Source organism: Mobula hypostoma, chromosome 21, assembly GCF_963921235.1.
Source record: "Mobula hypostoma chromosome 21, sMobHyp1.1, whole genome shotgun sequence".
NCBI classification, from domain to species: Eukaryota; Metazoa; Chordata; class Chondrichthyes; order Myliobatiformes; family Myliobatidae; genus Mobula; species Mobula hypostoma.
Genome location: NC_086117.1, coordinates 3,987,067 through 4,006,056, shown reverse-complemented (window position 1 = coordinate 4,006,056; position 18,990 = coordinate 3,987,067). Strand labels below are relative to the sequence as shown.

At 45.2% G+C, this 18,990-nt stretch overlaps 1 protein-coding gene across 1 annotated transcript in view; it reads right to left on the bottom strand.

The window, feature by feature from the left end:
* Positions 1-18,990, bottom strand: part of lhx6a (LIM homeobox 6a) — a 72,355-nt gene that overhangs the window by 5,089 nt on the left and 48,276 nt on the right. Inside the window, exons 7-9 of the mRNA XM_063073323.1 lie at positions 10,574-10,674; positions 9,989-10,084; positions 3,778-3,952 (exon numbers count right to left, since the gene is read on the bottom strand). Coding sequence (XP_062929393.1) covers positions 3,778-3,952; positions 9,989-10,084; positions 10,574-10,674 — 372 coding nt within the window. The remainder of the gene's footprint in view (positions 1-3,777; positions 3,953-9,988; positions 10,085-10,573; positions 10,675-18,990) is intronic.

The window sequence follows — 18,990 nt, the reverse complement described above, 5'->3', positions numbered from 1 at the left end:
CCCCACCTCCATCAACCTTCTCCCTCACCTGGTCTCACCTATCATCTGCCAGCTTGTACTCCTCCCCCAACTCCCAAAGTTCTTATTCGGGCTTCTTTCCCCTTCCTTTCCAGTCCTGCTGAAAGGTCTCGGCCAGAAACGTCGACTGTTTATTAATTTCTGCCGATGCTGCCTGGCCTGCTGAGTTCCTCCAGCAATTTGTGTTTCTATGTTTTTATCTCAGATTTCCAGCATCTGCAGGGTTTTGGCTCCTGGTTTGTAGACTCAGTGTGAGTGGGACTATTCAGGGCCATTACGTCAGTCTAACCTTTCCAGAAATGCAAGTGGTCATCAATGAACTGGTGAAAGAGTGATCATAATTATTTTTATTCCCATTTCCTTCAATCCTAGATGTAGACCTTCAGGCAATTAACTAAAAACTGGCATCCAGAACTATGTGAAAATTCCTTTACCATATTAAAATGCTGACACTCAACATCTGTGCCATGGAGAGCATTCTGACTGGCTGGATCACTGTCTGGTACGGAGGGGCCACCGCACAGGATCGGAAAAAGCTGCAGTAAGTTGTAAACTCAGCCAGCCCCATCATGAGCACCAGCCTCCCCAACTATCGGGGAGAAGGTACAGGAGCCTGAAGATGGACACTCAATGTTTCAGGAACGGCTTCTTCCCCCGTCATCAGATTTCTGAATGGACAACGAACTCATGTAATCTATCTTATTGTAATTTCGAGTTCAGAATCAGATTTAATATCACTAACATATAAAGGGTCTCGGCCTGAAACGTCGACTGTACCTCTTCCTAGAGATGCTGCCTGGCCTGCTGCGTTCACCAGCAACTTTGATGTGTGTTGGTTGTATAGTGAAATTTGTTGTTTTGTGGCAGCAGTACATTACAATCATAATAAAAACTATAAATTATAGTATTTATATAAAAAAATAAATAAGTAGTGCAAAAACAAAGGGTAAAAAGTACTGAAGTAATGTTCATGGGGACATTGCCTGTTCAGAAATCTGATGGCTGAGGGGAAGAAGCTGTTCTGAAATGCTGTATTTCAATGTACTGCTGCCACAAACTAGATATTTCTTGGCACACAATGTTATCAAAACTGATTATAATTCTTTTCTACAAATAGAAGGCCTACTTTAAAGGCAAGACTGACATTAAGTGCACACTAATACATTACTAACCCAGCCCCAGATAGAGAAGTTGCCAGGATAGGTAAAAACCAGCTGTGTGTAAAATAGGTCCTCCTCTTCAGCACGTCTGAGCAAGTCCTTAAGGCTGGACAGGTCAGGTACATTATTCCATCAGATGTGAGGCAGACTAAATTGATCATTGGAAACACTCCTATTTTTAGTTAACAGCGTAAACAGGATACAAGCCATTGCTTTACAAACAGCCTACATCTTGTTGGGGTATTCTGTTGCTGGAACATTAATCAGAACCACTGCACTACGGTCTCGCCCCAAATGTAAAGTCTGTAAAAGACCTCTTCTCCGCACCTCCCCCTGCCCCCGCTGCCTCTCCTCCTTCCCTTTCTCCTGTGGTCCACTCTCCTCTCCCATCAGATTCCTTCTTCTTCAACCCCTAACCTTTTCTACTTATCACTTCACAGATCCTTACTTCATCACCTTCTAGCCTGTTCTCCTCCCTTCTACCTTCCTATACTGGCACTTTCCTGCTTCCTTTCCAGTCCCGATGAAGGGTCACAGCCTGAAACATTGCCTATTTATCCCCTCCACAGGTGCTGCCTGACCTGGTGAGTTCCTCCAGCATTTTGAGTGTGGTGTTCGTAAATGTAGATTGAACTGTAACAGATTCTTGGAGTGAACTAGCCCTCTGGTATATACCGTTATACACCCATCTACACTAATCCCAGATTCACAGCAAGGAGACAGGCCATTCAGCCCAAAGTCTCTATGCTAACCAAAGCTCATCTCATTTGCTCATGTTTTCACCATTCTCCCTAAATCTTTTCTACCCATCTGCCTGTCCAACTGTCTTTTAAATCCTGTGTCAGGAAATGTAGAGCAGGCTTGACCCAAAAGCAGAGCAGCGTAGACAATTCAGTGGCAGATGATAAATTTGATAATAGACAGCCAAATAATAAGTCACGAGGGGCCACAAAACAAGAAGAAATGAAACTGAAGACAACAGACAACAAGGTAAACTTTAGGCAGGGGGAGTGAAACCTCTAGGCATCTGGTTGAGGCTGGCTGGTTCAATGAGTGAACAAGGTCTGAGGATGAGAACTGGGGTTAAATAGGCTGCAGGCCATGAGTCTGGAGCGAGTGAACGATGAATCCTATCAGCTGGGTGGAGACGGGGAGTTGCCTGCATGTGCCAGCTGGGAGGTGTCAGCAGGAGCAGGCCCAAATTGTTGTAAATATACTTGTCTGTACCACCCCCCCGGCAGTTCATTCTATATATTCACCCCCTTCTGTGCAAAAAAGCTGCCACTCTAAATCTTTCCCCTTAAACATATGCACTCTAGTTTTAGACTGCCTTCCCCTACCCTGGGAAAAGGCTACAATTATCAGTCGTGCCTGATTAGAGGCAAGGTTTATGAGGATAGGTTAAGTGAGCCAAGATTTTCACTCTGGAACAATGGGGATGAGAGGAGGACATACAAGATTGTAAGAAGCACTGCTTGAGTGGAGAGCCAGAGACTTTTTCCCAGGATCGCTAATATGAGGGGGTATAATTTTAAGGCGATTGGAGGAAAGTTTCAGGGAGGATGTCAGGAGTAGGTGTTTTTCACAGGAAGTGTGTGGAACGTGCTGCTGGGGTGGTGGTAGAGGCAGGTACATAGATACACCAGAGACAATCCCACCTACAGAAATTCCCTACAATCCCTGGAATATTGTGTTCACTTCTGGTCACCTCATGATAGGAAGGATGTGGAAGTTTTAGAGAGGGTGCAGAGATGCTGCCTGGATTAGAGAGCACGTCTTACGAGTGAGCTAGGGCTTTTGTCTTTGGAATGAAGGAGGATGAGAGATGATAAGAGGCATTGATAGGGAGGACAGCTGGGAGACTTTTTCCCAGGGTGGAAATGGCAAATGCCAAGGGGCATAATTTAAAGGTGATTGGAGGATTGTTGTGACTCCATGCAACCAATTCAGCCATTCCCAATGGTGGGTGTGGTTTTACCCTGTGCTTTTCCAGCATGGGCCCAGTAATGCAGCTGCTAGAGTGGCTGCCTCAGAAAGGTAGCAACAGGGGCTCATTCCGACCTCCAGCACGTTTCCCCAGGATCAGGTGGGTTGCTCCTGCGTGCAGGCGAGCAGATCAATAGGTTAATTGTATCCCGTGTGCAGGTGAGTGGTCTGGGGAGAGCTGGTGAGAATGGCGTGGGATTAGTACAGGATTAGATGTTGTATAAAACTCTGGCTGGGCCACGCTTGGAGCACCGTGTACAGTTGCTCCAATCAACTTGCGCAGCAACTTTGAGGGATCTATGAATGTGGACCTCAAGATCCCTCTGTTCCTCAACACAACTAAGAATCCTGCCATTAACCTTGTATCTGCCTTCAAGTTCGACATTCCAAAAAAATATCACTTCACACTTCCCTGGGTTGAACTCCCATCTGTCGTTTCTCAGCCCAGCTCTGTATCCTGTCAATGACCCTTTGTAACCTTCGACAACCTTCTACACTGTCCACAACTTCACCAACCTCCGTGTCAGCTGCAAAAAGCTGTGATACCTTAAGACATTTTGGAAGAAAATGGCAGTGGGGCATTATGTCAAGGGCGAACGTGATATGTACTTACTCTCCACGTATCCATGTAGCGCCACCATCCTGGTCCGCTCATGATGACCGAAAGCCTGGTAATGAAGGTCCTCCGGTAGGGATGGAGGGAGGCGAGACCGAGGGGGACCAGGCTGGCCGACAGCATGCTGGGGCGTGTGCTTTTTGTGTCGCGCTCTGCAGTTTTGAAACCAGACCTGCAAGATACGACACATCATGGCACACCATGACAAGACATAGGAGCACACTCAGGAACACAAGAGGCGCAGCAGATGATGGAATTCTTGAGCAGCACACACAAGGTGCTGGAGGAACTCAGCTGGCAGTCATGGACAGGAGCAAACACTCAATGTTTTGGGCTGAAGGGTCCAGATTCATTTTATTTATTTAAGGATACAGTGCGAAATAGCCCCTTCTGGCTAGACGAGCTGTATCGCCTACAATCCTTGATTTAACACTATCCTAATCACGGGACAATTTACAATGATCAATTATCCAATCAACCAGAACATCTCTAAAACGCAAGAGGATTCTGGAGAGGCCAAAGGAAACTCACACCTTCCACAGGGAGGACGTACCAACTCCTGACAGAGGATGCCAGGATTGATCTCCAAACTCCGATGCCCCCAAGTTGTAACAGCGTTGCACTAACTGCTACACCACCCCGGCACCCCGTGTGGCCTGATGACGGGCCTTGGCCCGAAACATCAATTGTTTATTCCTCTCCATGGATGCTGCCTGACCTACTGAATTCCTCTAGCATTTTGTGTGTGTTGCTCTGGATGTCCAGCATCTGCAGAGTCTCTTGTGTGACCGATGCACTTCTGAGTTTTAATGTCAATGGACCTACTGCCACGTCAAGTATTGTGTTCACATCCATGCCAAAGGGGGCAGAATTAAGCGAAATCATTAGTTAGATGCCACGGTAGCACGACATTATTACAGTTTGGGGCGTCAGCATTTGGAGTTCAATCCCAGAGTCCTCTGTAAGGAGCTCGTACGTTCTCCCTGTTGAATGCATGGGTTTCCTCCGGTTCCCTCCATATTCCCGAGGCGTCGGGTCAGTAGGTTCACTGGTCATTGTAAAATGTCCCATGACTCGGATAGGGTTATGTCGGGAGTTGCTGGTGGCTCGGCTCAAAGAACTGGAAGGACCTGTTCTACACTGTATCTTTAAATAAATTATCACCACACGTAGAGTACTTGCTGCAGTTTGGAAGCATGAATCACAGTTTATGCCCTGTAGTTGAGACCAGGAAATCTTTCTTTCATGCAGTTGGTTTTTGGGCCCTTGAGTAAAACTCTAATGACTGTGGTTTGACTATCAAAGAGAGCCATAGATTAAGCTACTGATTAGTGTGAAATGGTAAATTTAAACCTGGAACTACGTTTACTTGGTTTTGCTTTCGATGTTGAGGTTGGCCATCGTCAATCTTACATCTCCTGATTTGTTTACAGATAATTGGCTGCCTACTACAGCAGTACAATATGGAAGGGTGCAAGTGGTACCTCTCACGCTCTCTGCTTCAGGAGTAACTTGAAATCTGTACGCAAATAAAAATGAAGTTTAAAAGGACCTCTCGTGGAAGTTGCTCAGGGGAATCTTTGCACATTTCTGGCTGGTAAAATCAGTCCCTCCACTTATCCTTCCTTTCTATACTTCATTAGGAGTTTGAGCAGATTTGGTATATCACTAGAGATTAGTAAATTTATACAGATTTATGTGGAGAGTATTCTAACTGGCTGCATCACCGTCTGGTACGGAGGGGCCACTGCACAGGATGAGGGAAAAAGCTGCAGAAAGTTGTAAACTCGGCCAGCTCCATCCTGGGCATCAGCCTCCCCAGCATCAAGGACACCTTCAAAAGGCAATGCCTCAAAAAGGAGGCATCCATCATTAAGGACCTCCATCACCCAGAATATGCCCTCTTCTCATTGGTACCATAGGGAGGAGGTACGGGAGCCTCAAGACACACACCTAACGTTTTAGGAACAGCTTCTTCCCCTCTGCCATCAGATTTCTGAAATGGACAATGAACCCATGAACACTACTTCATTTATATATCATATCATATATATACTGCATATTTCTTATTATAATCCATAGTTTTACTATGTATTACATTGTACTGCAGCCACAAAGCATCAAATCTCACACGATATGTCAATGATATTAAACCTAAATCTGATTCTCCTGACCTGCCCATCATCTCCCTCTGGTGCCCCTCTTCCTTCCCTTTCACCCACCACTTGTGCTGGCAACTCGTTCCACACTCTCACGACCCTCTGAGTGAAGAGGTTTCCCCTGATGTTCCCCTTAAACTTCCCATCTTTCACCCTTAACCCGTGACCTCTAGTTGCAGTCTCACCCAAACTCCGTGGAGAAGTCTGCACTATCCATACCCCTTGTACCTGTGTACCTCTATCAAATTTCCTGTCAATCTTCTAAGCTCCAGGGAAGTAAGACCATAGTGGAAACAAGTTATCACTGTCACAGAGGAAATGCTTGAGGAAGAGTAAGTTTCACAAAGTAAGAGTTATGTCTGGAGAGGATATCTCCTATAGTGGGTGAGTCTAGGACCAGAGGACACAGCTTCAGAACAGAAGGATGTCCCAGAGATGAGGAAGAATTTCTTTAGCAGAAGAAACCAGAGGGGGATTGTGGATGATTGCCTCTCTGACTGCAGGACTGTGACTAGTGGTGTGATGCAGGGATCGGTGCTGGGTCCTTTGTTATTTATCATCTATATCAATGATCTGGATGATAATGTGGTTAACTGGATCAGCAAATTTGCAGATGACATCAAGACTCGCGGTGTAGTGGACAGTAAGGATGACTATCAAAACTTGCAGCAGGATCTGAACCAGCTGGAAAACAAAAAGCTGTAAAATGGCATTTGGAATTTAATGCAGACAAGTGTGAGGTGATGCACTTCAGTTGGACCAACCAGGTTAGGTCTTGCACAGTGAACAGTAGGGTGCTGAGGAAGGTGGTAGATCGAAGGGATTGGGGAATACAGGCACGATTCATTGAAAGTGGCGTCACAAGTAGATAGAGCCATAAAGAAAGCTTTTGGCACATCGGCCATCACGAATCAATGTAGTGAGTACAAAGTTGGAATGTTATGTTGAAATTGTATAAGATGTTGGTGAGGCCTAACTTGGGAGTATTGTGTGCAGTTTTGTTCACCCACCTACAGGAAAGATGTAAATAAGATTGAAAGAGTACAGAGAAAATTTACAAGGATGTTGCCGGGACTTGAGCTATAGGGAAAGGTTGAACAGGTTAGGACTTTATTGCCTAGAATATAAAAGTTAAGGGGAGATTTGATAGAGGTATACAAAATGATGAGGGGTATCGGTAGGGTAAATGCAAGTAGGGCTTTTCTACTGAGGTTGGATGAGACAACAACTGGAGCTGACGGGCTAAGGATCAAAGGTGAATGTTTAAGGGGAGCATGAAGGGGGAGCTTCGCTCAGAGGGTGGTGGCAGTGTAGAACAAGCTGTCAGTGGAAACAGTAATTGCAAAAGTCCAAAGGTTCACTTATTATCAAAGTACATGACTCTGAAATTCTTCAGTCCTCCGGGTAGCTGTGAAACCGCGAAAGAAAAGAAAGGCAGCATAATCATCAACCCACATAATCGCAAAAACAAACAAAAAATGGAACGGGTACATCGACTCCCAAATTCCTCCTTCTGCGTATATATATATATATATATATTAAAAAAAACAGAATGGATGAGACACATCGACCTCCAAATCCCTCCTCCCACACTAAAAACTGAGAAGATCAGGTAAGAAAACACAGAATATAAAAACAGTAAGACTAAAAAAAAGAGACTAACACGAAGAATTCTGCAGATGCTGGAAATTCAAGCAAAACACATAAAAGTTGCTGGTGAACACAGCAGGCCAGGCAGCATCTCTAGGAAGAGGTACAGTCGACGTTTCAGGCCGAGACCCTTCGTCAGGACTAACTGAAGGAAGAGTTAGTAAGAGATTTGAAAGTGGGAAGGGGAGGGGAAGATCCAAAATGATAGGAGAAGACAGGAGGGGGAGGGATGGAGCCAAGAGCTGGACAGGTGATAGGCAAAAGGGGATACGAGAGGATCATGGGACAGGAGGCCCAGGGAGAAGGAAAAGGGGGAGGGGGAGAAAAAAACCCAGAGGATGGGCAAGGGGTATAGTCAAGAGGGACAGAGGGAGAAAGAATGTGTGTATATAAATAAATAACGGATGGGGTACGAGGGGGAAGTAGGGCATTAGCGGAAGTTAGAGAAGTCAATGTTGGCAGAAGGGATATGAGAGGATATCCACGGCCTCCTCTACTGTAAGGATGAAGCAACACTCAGGTTGGAGGAACAACACCTTATATTCCATCTGGGTAGCCTCCAATCTGATGGCATGAACATTGACTTCTCTAACTTCCGCTAATGCCCCACCTCCCCCTTGTACCCCATCCGTTATTTATATACACACATTCTTTCTCTCTCTCTCCTTTTTCTCTCTCTGTCCCTCTCACTATACCCCTTGCCCATCCTCTGGGCTTCCCCCCCTCCCCCTTTTCTTTCTCCCTGGGCCTCCTGTCCCATGATCCTCTCATATCCCTTTTGCCAATCACCTGTCCAGCTCTTGGCTCCATCCCTCCCCCTCCTGTCTTCTCCTATCATTTTGGATCTCCCCTCCCCCTCTCAAATCTCTTACTAGCTCTTCCTTCAGTTAGTCCTGACGAAGAGTCTCGGCTCGAAACGTCGACTGTACCTCTTCCTAGAGATGCTGCCTGGCCTGCTGCGTGCACCAGCAACTTTGATGTGTGAGACTATAGTCCAAGCCTACCTCCAAAACACAGAAAAAATCTAAAGTTTAAGAGAAGTTTAGACAGGTACATGATGGGGGGGGGGTATGGAGGGCTATGGTCTGGTTACAGGTCAATGCGACTTGGCAGAGTAATGGCTTGGCATGGACTAGATGGGCTGATGGGCCTGTTTCTGTGCTGTAGTGTTCTATGATTATGTGACTCTATTACGTCATCAGCTCATACAAGGAAAAGCCCACAGGGTGAGTGTTGAATATCAACATGGTAGAAGTGACACGGTAGCATAGTGGTTAGTGCAATTGTTTCACATGCCAGAAATCACCAATAGAGGTTCAATTCCCACCACTGTCTGCAGGAAGTTCATGTGCTCTCCCCGTGACCGCATGGGTTTCCTCTGGGTGGGCTGGTGTCCTCCCACGTTCCAAAGCTGTATAGTTTAAGGTTAGTAATTTGTGGGCAAGCTATGTCAGTGTTGGAAGCACGACGACTCTTGCAGGCTGCCCCCAGCGCGTCCTCTCTGGACGCAAACAACACATTTCCCTCTGTGCTTCCATGTACACGTGGTAAGCAAAGCTAGTCTTTAAACAGCCATTTCCACTGATCCGATTTCATTCTCCCCACATTCCCAACAACTTCCCCCCCAGCCCAGGTTCTGCCCCTAATTCACACACTGGGGACCACTTGCCGTGTCCATGTAACCCACTAACACACGTCTTTGGGATGTATGAGGAAACCAGAGCACTCGAGGGACACTCACAGGGTCGTGGGGGAATCACACAAACTCCTCACAGTGCTAGAGGTCGGGATCAAGCAGGGTCTCTGGAGCCGACGGGCAGTGGCTCTGTCTACTGCGCCACCCTCTATCTGCCAACAAGAAACATTCACTCTGTTTCCCCTGCCTGACCTGTCAACTATCCCCAACATTCTCTTTAAGGAACCCTCCCACCCAGGCCACCCCCTCCTCTCACTGCTGCCATCAGGAAGGTGGTACAGGGGTCTCAGGGCTCACAGCACCAGGCTCAGGCTCAACCGTCAGAATCTGGAACCAGTGTGGATAACTTCACTCATCCCAACACTGAATTGATTCCACAACCTATGGACTCATTCTTAAAGACTCTACAACCCATGTTCTCGATATTTATTGCTTATTTGTTTTTTTCTTGTATTTGCAGTTTGCTGTCTTTGTACATTGGTTGTTTGTCCGTCCTGTAACGTGCAGTCTTTCATTGATTCTATTGTGTTCCATTCTACTTACTATGAATGCCCACAAGGAAATGAATCTCAGGGTTGTAAGTGGTGACGTATCTGTACTTTGATAATAGATTTACTTTGACCTTTGAACCAGGGCGTTCAGTGTTCACTAGCCTGTCTCTGTGGCTAGTGACATGCCCACCGATACACAGGTCTACCAGTACCTGGATCACTCGCCGGCTCAAACCAGTCATGTCCGCGAGCTTCTGAAGCGTTTGTGCATCTGGGTTGTTGTCCTGTGCAAATTGTGCCTGCATCACCTGCACACAGAGCGAGGAACGTACCGTCAGCAAAGGTAATGTTCAACGGACAGTCACAACATTGTGTCCCCCACACAAGCTACAGAAACCTGAAGTCCTATACCACCAAATTCACACACAGCTCCTTCCCTTCAACCGTTCGGTTCTTGGTCTAACTGACCCAATCACTGTCTCAGCAGGGTAACCCTGCAATCACTTTGCACTTCAAAGCATAATACATGGACACTAACCTCCCCAACATCGAGGACCCTTCAAAAGGCGATGCCTCAAAAAATAGGTTCTTTTTAATATTGTAATTTATAGCTTTTTATTATTATCTATTGCAACATACTGCTGCCACAAAACAACAAATTTCACAATGTATGCCAGTGATATTAAACCCGATTCTGATTTGTTTGTTCTATTGTCTTTCTTGAAAAGGTTCTGTAAAATTTACAGGGAGGAGGACGCGCGCAGTAGAGGAGGAATGCATCTGTGCCGCAATGCTACCTGTAACTGCTCTGCCGTGAAGGACGTCCGCGCTCTCTTCGCCGGCTTGGGATGAGTGTCCTGATCCGAGGGCACAGCTCCCTCCAGACTCAACCCATTCCCTGGATCAGAGAAACAGTCGCATGTCGATGAGATGGTTCAGCTCAGTCAGGACACACACACACACACACACACACATCCTGAAGAAGGGTCTTGGCCCAAAACATCAACTATTTATTCATTTCCATAGATGCTGCTTGACCTGCTGAGTTCCTCCTGCATTTTGTGTGCATTGAGCAAACATCTTATCTCTACTAGAAGGTCCCTTTCAAATAATGAGAAACAAACTCTGTCCACAAAATTTAAATAATCAGATTGATCCAACAGCTTCTGTAAATAAGCACAAGTGAGGACGGCTTTGCCTGGACTGTCCAATTTCTAGTTATTACAAGCTGAACTCCCCCATAAATGTGGTGACTGTTGCCCAAAACCATCATCAGCACAGCTCTCTGACAGAGGGTGCTTGTTTTAGCCAATTGTTTCTGCTGTGCATCAGATGTTAACGCAGCAGAAATAGTCCTGAAAGCAATTTGCAAAACTAAAATTATAAATCTCTTAATTGAAATAATAATGGCCTTCTCTGCTGCCTTTATCTCTCACTAATGTAGAACTGATTCAAAGAAAATATATTAATTACCCACTTGGCCGTAAAATGAATATCACACTGAACCTCCGTCAGATGTGGGTGTTTATTGAATGTGGAGCCAGTTATTTAGTTAAACTGCTGGTCTCTTGTCTTGCCCAGAGAATTCGGTCCAATCAAGAACACAATCTCTTAATGAAACTCCTTAATTCTACAGATGTGCGGCAGAGATTTTGCTAACAAGCTGCATCACTGCATGGCACGGAAACTGCACTGCGACCAACAGGAAGGCTCTACATCGGGTAGTCAGGACTCCCCAACGCATCGCTGGCACCAGCCTACCTGCTGTCAAGGACAGATATACCGAAAGGTGCCAGAGAAGAGCCAGTAACATCAGGAAGGATCCCACCCACCCTCCTCATAGCCTGTTTTTCCCACTCCCATCAGGGAGGAGGCTATGTAATGCCCACACAGGATCACCAGATTCAAAAACAGTTACTTTCCCCAGGCAGTAAGGTTCCACCCCCCAACCCCAATTAGGGTCACGTGAAGCCATGGGAGCAGGTGGTGGATGGTCACTGGTGCATATCTCAAGTCTTGGTTATGCAACCACTGAGGCTTGGCAGATAATCTCTGTAGAGTATTGATAATGGCTGGGGTCACCCATCTTGTAAAAACACTGCCCTGAAGAAGGCAATGGCAAACCACTTTAGAAAAATTTGACAAGAGCAATCATGGAAAGACCATGACATGGAACATAATGATGATGATGATCTAAGAAAAGATGTACAGGTGTTGGAGAGGGTCCAGGAGGCTCATGAGAATAATCCCAGGAATGAAAGGGTTAATGTATGAGGAGCATTTGATGTCTGGGCCTGTACTGACTGGAGTTTAGAAAAGTGAGGGAGGGATCTCATTGAAGCCTATCAGATATTGAAAGGCCTAGATCGAATGGATGTGGAGAGGATGTTTCCTATTGAGGATGAGTCTAGGGCCAGAGGATACAAACTCAGAATAGAGGAACATCCATTTAGAACAGAGATGAGGCAGTGTTTCTTTATCCAGAGGGTAGCAGCTCTTGGAATTCATTGCCACCGACAACTGTGGAGGTCAGTCATTGGATATATTTAAAGCAGAGGTTGACACGTTCTTGATTAGTCAGAGCAAAGGTTATGGGGAGAAGGCAGGAAGAATGGGATTGAGAGGGAAAATAAATCTGCCATCATGGAATGGACTCATTGATCTGAATGGCTGAATAGTTCTCCTGTGTTTTATGGTCTTAAAATAAAGGATTAAGCTCATCAGTCTGCTGGACATTGCAAAGAGCTGAGTCTTTCCGTAATTTCGCACAGAATTTTCCCTCCAATTGTAATCACAAACAGCCATGTTATTTTCATCAGGCATCACCTGCATGAATTACAACAGGTTTCCGAGTCTGGCTCAGAGCAGTGCCTTTCAGAAGGAGATCAAATGTGGAGAGGGCTGGCTGGGATCAAATTTCAAGATGAATGTGTCTGTGGGCTAAGACCCTGGTCAATGCATCTATTGCCATGACGCCAAAGAAATATTTGGCCAACATGGGCTGTTTCTTGGTCTGCTCGAACAGTGTAGGCTTCTATTTGTGAATACAAGCCTCCTTTTTGTTGATTGCTTTGACTTGATTTGTCCCCACTTTCATCCCTGAAGGACTTCTGACTCCAGTCAATCTCTGTCCATTGGGAATGCTGACCCCACGCTCTCCTGTGACTCACAGTACTAACAGATGAAGTGTGCCGGTAAACACGAGGCAGAGGGTTGGAACTGAGGCTCTCTGTTAGCTCCTTTCCTCCCGAGATGCCTCAAATGCAAACACTCTCTTACGGTTATTCACAGAATCCTGGTCACTGAAACATAGCTCCCAATGTTTCAACGAGCCACTGCTGTTGTGGGTGTCCACCCACAAGACATAGAAGCAAAACTAGGCCATTTGGCCCATCAAATCTGCTCTGGCAATCGATTATGGCTGATTTATTTTCTCCTGCCTTCTCCCAATAACCTTTGATGCCGTTACTAATCAACTTCCGCTTCAAATCTTCTCAATGACTTGGCCTCCACAGCCGTCTATAGCAATGAATTCCACAGATTTACCATCCTCTGTGAGAAGAAGCCCCTGCATTCCTCAGTTACCATGTATCCATCTCGCCTTATCCAAAACTCTCCCACTACCCTGTCCCAACGTGCCCTCTCAGGATATTATCTCAGTCCAGCCACCTCTCATTCTTCTCAACTCCACAGAGTACAGACCTTATTTCTTTATCTGCAGGTGACACGAGAATTCTCTCTTCCCATAAATTAGCCTATTGAATAGCTTTTGGACTGTCTCCAATCATTAAACACAGAAGCAGAATTAAGTTATTCGGTCCATCAAGTCCGCTCTGCTATTCAGTCATCTTTCAACTCCATATTCCCTCCTCCACCAGTAACCCTCAGCCCTCCATATAGTACAGTATAATCCTGCATGCTGCTACATCCTTTACGAATTGACTATCTGGCTACGGGGCTAGCAGTGCAAAGGGTGGGCAGTTTCAAATTCCTGGGTGTCAACATCTCTCAAGATCTGTCCTGGGCCTGACATATCGATGCCATCACAAAGAAGCCACATCAACAGCTATATTTCGTTAGCAGTTTGACGAGATTTGGTATGCAACCAGAGACTCTTGCAAATTTCTACAGATGTACCGTGGAGATACCTCACTGTCTGGTATGGCAGGTGGTGGGGGGTGGCAGTCAGAAAATGCTGCAGAAAGTTGTAGACTCTGCCAGCCCCATCATGGGCAGTGGCCTCCCCAGCATCCAGGAGACCTTCCAAAGGCGATGCCTCAGAAAGAGGGAATCCATCATCCAGGACAATCTGCATCTTGTAATTTATAGTATATTTTATGTATTGCACTGTACTACTGGCACAATAAAACAAATTTCATGATGCGCATCAGTGATAATAAACCTGATTCTGCACAGTGTTTCAAGATTAGCCTCTCCAGTACACAAACATTCCTAATAAAACGAAGTTCCAACCTTCTTGCAATAAATGTCAGTACACCACTTGCCTTCAGTGCTCCTGCTGCCCTTGCCTGATAATCTTTTGTGATCTATATGCAAGAAGAACATCTCGATCTGTTTCTCGCTTCCAATCACTCTCCAGGGAGATAAATCATCTGCCTTTGACTCCTCTTATTGAAGTGCTTGATCTTCACAGTGAACTCCATTTGCCAGGTTTTTGCTCAATCTATATGGAATACATCCTGTTACACAATCACAATGTCCTCACTGTGTAGGAAGATGTGGAGACTGTGGAGAGGGTCCACTGTGCACTTATAGCACAACATTGTCTATGAAAAGTAGTGTACTGTACATAGGCCAGTCCATCACAGGCAAAGCTCTCTCCATCATTGAGCACATCTGTAAGGAGTGCTGTCATAAGAAAACAGCATCCATCATCAAGAACTCCCACTATCCAGGACATGCTCTCTTCTCGTTACTATCATCAGGAGCCTTAGGTCCAATACGACAGGTTCAGGAACAGTTATTACTCTACAAACATCAGGCTAACTTCACTCATCCCAACACTGAACTGACTCCACAACCTACGGACTCACTTTCAAAGACTCTAACATGAGTTGTATCAGTAATATTATGATCAGAGATTAAGGGAACTTCTCTGGAGAGAGGGAGAATGAGAGGAGACATGATAGAGGTATACAAGATATTAGAGGAATAGATAGAGTGGACAGCTAGCGCCTCCTCCCCAGGGCACCACTGCTCAATACAAGAGGACATGGTTTTAAGGTAAGGGGTGGGAAGTTCAAGGGGGATATTAGAGGAAGGTTTTTTACTCAGAGAGTGGTTGGTGCGTGGAATGCACTGCCTGAGTCAGTGGTGGAGGCAGATACACTAGTGAAGTTTAAGAGACTACTAGACAGGTATATGGAGGAATTTAAGGTGGGGGGTTATATGGGAGGCAGGGTTTAAGGGTCGGCACAACATTGTGGGCTGAAGGGCCTGTACTGTACTGTTTTATGTTCTAATATTTATTTACTCTTTATTCTTTGCCCGATTTGTATTCTTTTACTTCGCTAGAGAACGTGTTAAGGAACTGGGGCTGCAGCTGGATGACCTTTGGCTCATATGGGAGAATGAGGTGATAGATGGGAGCTACAGGGAGGCAGTCACCCCTAGCTTGCAGGAGGCAGGTAACCGTGTGTCTGTCAGGAGTGGGAGAGGGAATAGGTAGCCAGTGCAGAGTACCCCGTGGCTGTTCCCCTCAATAATAGGTTTACCACTTTGACTACTATTGAGGCAGACAATCTACCAAGGAGAAGCCACAACAACTACATCTCTGGAACTGAGAAAGGAAGGGGGAAGAAGAGTGCAGTAGTGATAGGAGATCCCATAATTAGAGCAGAAAGCAGATTCTGTGAACATGAAAGAGACACCCAGCCAAAATCAAAAAGGGTGATGAATACAGGACTAAAGGTGTTATATTTGAACGCACAAGTATAAAGTAGATGATCTTGTGATGCAGTTAGAGATCAGTAGGTATTATGTTGTGCACATCTCCAAGTCACAGCTGAAAGATCATTGTTGGAAGCTTAACATCCAACAATGTAACAAAATGTCAGGCTGGTAGGCAGAGGGTATGAGGTGGCTCTGTTGGTAAAAAATTAAGTCCTCAAAAAATTGACATAGGATTAGAAGATGTAGGATCCTTGTGGGTAGAGCTAAGAAGCTGCAAGAGTAAGAAGACCCTGATGGGAATTATATACAGGCCCCCAAACAGCAGCCATGATGTGGGCTACAAATTGCAATGGGAGATAGAAAAGGCATGTAAAAAGGGCAATGCTGTAACAATACGGGGGATTTCAGTTTGCAGGGAAAATCCATTTGATGCTGGATCCCAAGACAGGGAATTGTAGAACGGCTATGAGATAGCTTTATAGAGGAGCTTGTGGGTGAGTTTACCAGGGAGATGACATTCTGTATATGGTGTTATGTAATGATCCAGGTTTGATTAGAGAGCTTCAGGTGAAGGAACCCTTAGGAGGGAGTGATCATAACATGTTAGAATTTGCCCTGCAGTTTGAGAAGGAGAAGATGAAATCCAATGTATCAGTATTATAATGGAGTAAAGGGAATTACAAAGACATGAGAGAGGAACTGGCCGAAGTTGACTGGAAGGGGACACTAGCAAGGACGACGGCAGAACAGTTAACCTCTCACTCGGTGTCAGTAAGACCAAGGAATTGATTGCAGACATCAGGAGAGGGAAACCAGAGGTCCATGAGCCAGTAATGATCAAAGGTGGAGAGGGTCAGTAACTTTGAATTTCTGGGTGTCACTAACTCAGAGGACCTGCCCTGGACCCATCATATAATTGCGAAGAAAGCACAACAGCGCCTCTACTTTCTCAGGAGTCTGCGGAGATTTGGGATGTCATTAAAAACCTTGGCGGACTTCTATAGGTGTGTAGAGGTATGCATGCTGACTGGCTGCATTACTGCCTGGTATGGGAACAGCAATGCCTTTGAGCAGAAAATCCTACAGAAGGTAGTGGATTCGGCCCAGTACATCACAGGTAAAACCCTCCCAACCATTGAGCACATCTACATGGAGTATTGTTACAGGAAAGCAGCAAAGATCCTCATCATCCAGACCATGCTCTTTTCTCGCTGCTGCCACCAGGTAGAAGGTACAGGTGCCTCAGGACTCACACCACCAGGTTCAAGAACAGTTACTACCCCTCAACCATCAAGCTCTTGGTAAAAAAGGGGACAACTACACTCATTTAAGGACTCTTGTTATTTCATGCTCATTATTTATGGCTATTTATGTTCTGTATATCTGCATTTTCATAGTTAGTTGTTTATTGATCCTGTTAGTTACTGTTCTATAGATTTGCTAGGTATGCCCACCCCACAGAAAAAGAATCTCAGGGTTGGATGTGGTGACAAGTACTGTATGTACTCTGATAATAAATTTTATTTTGACTGACTTTATGGGGGAAATATGGAAGGTGCAGAAAAGATACATCCCAAAGAGGTATTCCAAAGGCAGGATGTGGCAACTATGGCTGACAAGGGTAGTCAAAGATAGCATAAAAACAGAGAGCATATAATTGTAATATAGCAAAAAGTAGTGGGAAGGTAGATGATTGGGAAGCTTTTAAAAACAGAAGGCAACTAAAAAGCCATAGAGAGAGAAAAGATGAAATAAGAAGGTAAGCTAGCCAATAATATAAAAGAGGATAGCAAAAGTTTTTTTTCATATATATCAAAAGTCAAAGAGAGATGAACGTGGATATTAGACTGCTGGAAAATGACACTGGAGAGGAAGTAATGGGGGACAAAGAAATTGTGAAGAACCTCAATAAGCATTTTGCGTCAGTTTTCACTGTGGAAGACACTAGCAGAATGAAGAAATAAAAGAGTGTTAAGTGGCAGAAATGAGTGTCGTTGCTATTACCTACAGGAAAGGGGAATGGGGAATTTCCAGAAGTTCGAGAAATTGATGTCAATACCATCAGTTTGGAGGCTACCCAGATCAAACACAATGTGTTGCTCCTCCAGCCTGAGTGTGGCCTCATTGTGACAGTAGATTCCCAGTCCAATACAGCAATACATGGCCTCCTCTACTCCTGCAATGAGGCCCAATGCTTCCTTCTAGTTCTCTTCCTCCTTCCCTTTCTTCCATGGTCTTCTACCCTCTCCTATTAGATTCTACCTTCTCTAGTCCTTTATCTCGTTCACCAATCAACTTCCCGGTTCTTTGCTTCACCCACCCCCTCTCCTGGTTTCACATATCACCTACCATCTACTTCTTCCTCCCTTCCCCCCACCTTCTTACTCTGACTTCTCATCTTTTTTTTCCCAGTCCTGAAGAAGGGTCTCAGCCCAAAACATTGACTGTTTGCCCTTTTCCATAGATGCTGTCTGGCCTGCTGAGTTCCTCCAGCGTTTTGTGTGAGTTTACTAAAGTTAACTTGCAGGTTGAGTCTGTGGTAAGGAAGGTAAATGCAATGTTAGCATTCATTTTGCGAGGAGTAGAATACAAAATCAAGGATGTAATCCTGATCCTTTATAATGCACTTGGAGCATTGTGAGTAGTTTTGGCCCCTTATCTAAGAAAAAATTGTGCTGGCATTGGAGAGGGACAAGAGGAGGGGAGGGAGGAGGTTTACAAAAATTATCCCAGGAATGAAAGGATTAACATACGAGGAGCATTTGATAGCTCAGATCCCGTACTCACTAGAGTTTAGAAGAATGAGGGAGGATCTCATTGCAATGCATTGAATATTAAAAGATCTGCATAAAGTGGAGATAATGTTGCCTATAGTGGATGAGTCTAGAATGAAAGAGCACAGCTGCAAAATGGAGAAACATCTATTTAGAACAGAGATGAGGAGGAATTTCTTTAGCCAGAGGGTGGTTAATCGGTGGAACTTATTGCCACAGACAGCTGTACAGGCCAAGTCATTGAGTATATTTAAGGCAGAGGTTGATAGGTTCTTGATTAATCAAGGCATCAAATATTACGGGATGAGTGGAGTCGAGAGGGATAATTGGCAACACCTCTACATCCTCAGAAGTTTGCGAAGATTCAGCAGGTCATACAAACTTCTATAGATGTGTAGTGGAGTGTATATTGACTGGCTGCATCACAGCCTGGTATAGAAACACCAATGGCCTTGAATGGAAAGTCCTACAAAAAGTAATGGATATGGCCCGATCCATCGCAGGAAAAGCCCTCCCCACCACTGAGC